A 6,004-nucleotide genomic window follows, 5' to 3' on the forward strand; every position below is an offset into this window, starting at 1 on the left:
TGGAGGGCGAGGGCGATTCCCAAACTTCCTGGCTTCAGAACCTCCCTGCACTTGTCCCATTAGAAATTAAAACTAAGAACTGTAAAAATGTTTATTACTTTCAAGCAAGACGGTCACATAAATCACAGATATCCAAGTCTGAACAGCCAGTTTGTTGTTTCTTTCCGATACAAACAGCAGGCCATGAAAAAAGCAGCTAGTTCACAGTTGGCAACTCAAATACACAAGTGCTTTTACCAATACAGCTGTATTTTGGGGTGTGCACAAGGACTTTATATGTGCTTTCCATTTTGTCACAGTACACAGGGTAGAGATTTAATAGAATTAATTTTGACATGTAGGTTCTGGGACTAACTTCAGCACTTAGCTAAGTGGTTTAGCACCTCAGTTTTCACAGGGATAAGTGGGTCACACAAACCTCGTAGAAAATAACATTTGAGAAAGCCTTAGACATTGAGACGCGTATATATGTCTCAAATTATATTTTCATGCCATACAGTGACAATTGTCTGGAAAACGAATGGGTCTCACATGTATGTTCTGTTTCCCAGCGCGAGTGCATTTCTATCCACGTGGGACAGGCCGGTGTCCAGATCGGCAATGCCTGCTGGGAATTATACTGCCTTGAACATGGCATTCAGCCTGACGGGCAAATGCCGAGTGACAAAACCATTGGCGGTGGGGACGACTCGTTCAACACGTTCTTCAGCGAGACCGGGGCTGGCAAGCATGTGCCCAGAGCAGTGTTTGTGGACCTGGAGCCCACCGTGGTTGGTAGGTACTCGGGCAAGCAGGGTGGCTTTCCAGGGAGGCTGGGAGAGCTTCACTAAATCTGAGGATGCTGCTTGGAATTCCTCTGCAGAAAGGATGGATAGACACGCAGGTAAGCCGTGACCGTGTTAGGCGAGAAACTGAAAGGTTAGTGCTTGAAATGTGGAGATTGGGCTCCTGATTTAGAAAAACCTAACACAGAAAAGGCTTTGCAAGGAGTAAGGTGGGCTATGACAGATTTATTCATGACTGCCTCAGCCCCAGGTAGGCGGTGGCCTTAATGCTGTGCACTCTCTCAGCTGATGCACAAGAGTCTTAACCTGCGTCTCAGACATAGAAAGGTAAGTAGAGAACATTCATTGGGTCCCTCCAGATTAGAACCCTGAGGAGAGCTGCAAAGGCAGACCTGTCAGTGGTCACCCAGAGGTGACAGAATGTCACCCTAAAGTCAGAGACCAGGCCACACAGGTGCCCTGATAGGACTGCCTGGCAAAAAGCACACTGACCTAGTGACTGTCCAGTATGAACCATTTTTAAAATTATACCATTTGGTGTGAAAGAAATATGCACATGTAGTCTTGTGTGCAGGGGTGAGCACTCTGTTCTCTTCTTTGGGAACCGGTCAAGCTGGTATTTGTGCCGTGAGTTGAGTTTACCTCCCTAGAGCCATAGATTGCAGATGTGCTCTGTGATTACGTAGGGCCTCCCTGTGATACACTGATGCTGTTGACCTGCCAGGAACAGCACGTGCTTGGTAGAATTGAACAGTCCCCACATCTGTCCATGCTGGTGAGTTAACAATCATCCTTAAAGGCCATGGCACATGTGTCCTCTTTGTAGATGAAGTGCGCACAGGGACCTACAGGCAGCTCTTCCACCCTGAGCAACTGATCACCGGGAAGGAAGATGCAGCCAATAATTATGCCAGAGGCCATTACACCATCGGCAAAGAGATTGTTGACCTGGTCCTGGACCGGATCCGCAAGTTGGTAAGAAGGTGCTGGGAAGCCTTCCAGGGTCATTTTGGCAAAACCCAAGGCAGAATCATGAACCCATGGTCCTCCTTCCTGGTGTGGCTGCAGTGCATCCACCGTACATCTCTGTGTCTGCTTTGCCTCCCCTTCAATGGAATGCATGTTACCTGGGGTGACGGGTCCATTTAACCTTGTGGAGTCGAGAGAAGTGACCTAGGCTTGTGGGAGGTTGGCGCTGTGGCTTCGAAAGGCATTGCTCACGGTCTCTGCTTTTCCTCAGGCGGATCTGTGCACGGGGCTGCAGGGCTTCCTCATCTTCCACAGCTTCGGGGGCGGCACCGGCTCTGGGTTTGCATCTCTGCTTATGGAACGGCTCTCGGTCGACTACGGCAAGAAGTCCAAGCTAGAATTTGCCATTTACCCAGCCCCCCAGGTGTCCACGGCCGTGGTGGAGCCCTACAACTCCATCCTGACCACCCACACGACCCTGGAGCATTCCGACTGTGCCTTCATGGTGGACAACGAAGCCATCTATGACATATGTCGGCGCAACCTGGACATTGAGCGGCCCACGTACACCAACCTCAATCGTCTGATTGGGCAGATCGTGTCCTCCATCACGGCCTCCCTGCGCTTCGATGGGGCCCTGAACGTGGACTTGACGGAATTCCAGACCAACCTGGTCCCGTACCCCCGCATCCACTTCCCCCTGGCCACCTACGCCCCAGTCATCTCAGCTGAGAAGGCCTACCATGAGCAGCTGTCCGTGGCTGAGATCACCAACGCCTGCTTCGAGCCTGCCAACCAGATGGTCAAGTGTGACCCTCGCCATGGCAAGTACATGGCCTGCTGCATGTTGTACCGGGGGGACGTGGTCCCGAAAGATGTCAACGCGGCCATTGCCACCATCAAGACCAAGCGCACCATCCAGTTTGTGGATTGGTGCCCAACGGGATTTAAGGTAGGACTGGGTGTTAACGAGTGGTTTTACCTTTTAGCATGCAGCAGACCCTGCGATAGGATGCTGCCCTTGTGGAGAAGACCCCGTTCCATGGCAGCTAGGCTCTTGGTCATCAATTAGTGTACCTTTTTAACAGAACAGAAGAATGTCTGAAGGATCGTTGCTCCCATTAGGGTGGTGGATTTAGTATGGGAAATGTAGGTTGACCTTGAAATGATCTTTAAAAAATTTTTAATAGTAAAATTTTTATAATAGAGATGTAGGTATTTTTTTTAAGTCTTCATTCGCAATTGGTTTTCTGCATTAGATAAAGCTCTAGACCCCCACATTTGTAAGCCCTCATTTTGGGAACTGCAAGATCCAGGGTCATGCCAGACTGAAAATCGTAAGTAGCAGAAATATATGTCATCTTGTTCCCATTTGGAATAGTTGTAACTTGCCACTTACTACCCACATTATTGAAGGTATCTAGCCCTCTGTCAGCCCCACTTAAGACACTGACACAGATTGTCTTTGAGGAAGTAAATTTTAAGTGATTCATGCAAAAAAAAATCATTAAGTCTTAAATAAGTTTGCAGACCATAGAGGTTTTAGCTAGGAGTTGAAACCTTGCATTCCAAGTTCTTGAGTGGAGGAAAGTTTCTTTGAGTCACTGTGACCTTTGAAAGTAAGGACATCTAAGCCAGCCTCAGCTGGGAGGCATTGTGGGAGTTGCTGGGCCCTGTGCCCAGGTTCATCTCCTAGCTGAGTCTCTGGCTCCTGGGAACCAGTAGGGAGGCTGGTCTGTGAGGAGGTGCAGGAAGTCAAAGCTGCTTCTGTACCCAGGGAAGACAGTCCAACCTAAGATGGACCATGTGAATTCCCATGTTCTTTAACAACCATTTGTTTAGGGATATGGTGTTTTCAAGGAATCATCCATATTTAAATGTTTTTTTAATTATAGAAACACACATATGTGGCAAAATATTAAAACAAGAATGCTGAAAGACTAAAGTCGTCTTCTCCTTCCCCAGGGATTTGTTTGTCCTTACAGCGACGTTCTGTGCATATTCAATGTGTATTATGCCTCTTGCTATATGGGGGAGGTTCACAGGAAGAGCCAAGCAACTTGGGCAAAAAATGCACATTCTTTTCACGTAGGTGACGGACTCAACTTGCTGCACACAGGTGGCCAGAGAGAACCGGAAGCTGGCAGCACTCCCACTAGGAGGGGCTGGTTGGCCCTAGCCTTAGAGCCATGGGGCCCCTTGATCAGGGTCAGAACCCGCTGTGCCCTTTACCCTGCCCTCCCCAACTCTTCTGGAGAGTGGTGTGCCTGGCTTCTGCTAACTACTATCTACTCACCAGGGCAGAGATAGGTGACCACCTCAGCACATTCCCAGGCATTTGTCTTCCTCCAGCTTTATGTTCCCAAAGTTGTCCAAACCTCTAGTATATTTATTACTCTATAGGTATTTCTAAGCATGAATACATAGAATTCAACTTGCTTTCCTTTTTACCAGATATACAATACAATATACCTTTGATATATTTATATGCCAGGACAGATTGATTTATCATCCTTTTTCATAATCATATATAGTGTTTTACTGTATGGGTGTGCAACAAATGATAGACATTTGTTTCCAATTTTGCCATTACAAACAGTGCTTTAAATTAAATAGAGAAGTCTTTATACATGTAGCTTTGTGTTCTTGTGTGAGTAAATCCAAACAGTGAAAGTATATGATTAGCCCTGGCCAGATAGCTAAGTAGGTTAGAACAGTGTCCCTATGCCAAGGTTGCAGGTTCAATCCCCAGTCAGGACACAAACAAGAATCAACCAATGAAATACATAGATGAGTGGAACAATAAATTGATGTTTCTCTCTCGCACCCTGCCTCTCTCTAAAACCAGTCAAAAGGAATTTATAAAGAAGTAAACAGTTAAAGGATATTAACTGTTGGCAGATATTGCCAAAAACTAATGTACCAGTTTCTACAGGGGTTCATTTAACCTGGGCCCACAGCTCCAGTTTTGAAATACAAGCTATCATTTCTGAGGCCACAATACAAACTTCACTCTATTTTCTCCTTCTCTGGCAGGTGGGCATCAACTACCAGCCCCCCACAGTCGTCCCTGGAGGAGACCTGGCCAAGGTGCAGCGGGCTGTGTGCATGCTGAGCAACACCACCGCCATCGCCGAGGCCTGGGCCCGCCTGGACCATAAGTTCGATCTCATGTATGCAAAGCGAGCCTTTGTGCACTGGTATGTGGGGGAGGGCATGGAGGAAGGGGAGTTCTCCGAGGCCAGGGAGGACCTGGCAGCTCTGGAGAAAGATTATGAAGAGGTGGGCGTGGATTCCGTGGAAGCTGAGGCTGAAGAAGGGGAAGAATACTGAATGGGAGAGTTGTGCTGGCACCTATCCCTTTGTATCCCCCCCAAACACACTGTAACATTACAATATGTTTACCTATTAAAGTTTCTGTATTGAAGCATCATCTGTCCCTTGTGCTGCACTTTGACAAAATTCCCCATCCAGATACCTGCCTTTTTCCAAGTGGATTTTTTCCAAGGGGAAAGCATTTCCTTTCAAACTGAAAAACTATGCACGTTTAATTACCACATTACTCCCAGAAAGGGCTTCCAAAAGCACATCTGATGCCCTAGCTGGTTTGGCTCAGTGGATAGAGCCGCAGCCTGGGGACTAAAGGGTTCTGGGTTCGATTCCGGTCAAGGGTACATGTTTAGGTTGTGGGCTCAATCCCCAGTGGGGAGTGTGCAGGAGGCAGCCGATCAATGATTCTCATCATTGATGTTTCAATCTCTTCCTCTCCCTTCCTCTCTGAAATCAATAAAAAAAATTTTTTTTTTTAAACACAGCTGAGGCCGAAACCGGTTTGGCTCAGTGGATAGAGCGTCGGCCTGCGGACTGAAGGGTCCCAGGTTCGATTCCGGTCAAGGGCATGTTCCTGGGTTGCGGGCACATCCCTGGTAGGGAGATGTGCAGGAGGCAGCTGATTGATGTTTCTCTCTCATCGATGTTTCTAACTATCTCTCTCCCTTCCTCTCTGTAAAAAAATCAATAAAATATATTTAAAAAAAAAACATCTGAGGAAATGAAAAAGTGCTTCAATTATTTTATATTTAAACATTCTTAAATCCTTGGTTCCATACTTCGTGTTCTTTGGAAAATGAATAGTAACCCGTTTTTTTCAAAGCTGAAGAGTGGCTGTTTTTACCGTCTTGTGGGAGGGGCCAGGGAGGCAGCCCCAAGCCGCACAAACCCAATTTCCGACCTCCCTCTCCTGGAATGCC

General features: G+C 47.2%; 1 protein-coding gene across 1 annotated transcript; it reads left to right on the top strand.

Moving 5' to 3' along the window:
* Positions 1-488: 488 nt before the first annotated feature.
* On the top strand, positions 489-5,337 carry LOC102761228 (tubulin alpha-3 chain). The gene is made up of 4 exons (XM_006768853.2): positions 489-774; positions 1,612-1,760; positions 2,026-2,706; positions 4,791-5,337. Exons 1-4 carry the CDS (start codon positions 489-491, stop codon positions 5,085-5,087), a joined length of 1,413 nt encoding a protein of 470 aa, XP_006768916.1. The 3' UTR covers positions 5,088-5,337.
* Positions 5,338-6,004: the final 667 nt, after the last annotated feature.

The sequence above is a fragment of the Myotis davidii genome, unplaced genomic scaffold, assembly GCF_000327345.1.
Source record: "Myotis davidii unplaced genomic scaffold, ASM32734v1 scaffold223, whole genome shotgun sequence".
Classification (NCBI taxonomy): domain Eukaryota; kingdom Metazoa; phylum Chordata; class Mammalia; order Chiroptera; family Vespertilionidae; genus Myotis; species Myotis davidii.

What these genes read in the sequence shown, in the direction of transcription:
- LOC102761228 (XM_006768853.2), top strand. Translation starts at nt 489, where the DNA reads ATGCCATACAGTGACAATTGTCTGGAAAACGAATGGGTCTCACATGTA. An exon ending in CCTGGAGCCCACCGTGGTTG is followed by an intron (nt 775 to 1,611) that starts GTAGGTACTCGG and finishes TCCTCTTTGTAG; the next exon opens with ATGAAGTGCGCACAGGGACC. An exon ending in TGGACCGGATCCGCAAGTTG is followed by an intron (nt 1,761 to 2,025) that starts GTAAGAAGGTGC and finishes GCTTTTCCTCAG; the next exon opens with GCGGATCTGTGCACGGGGCT.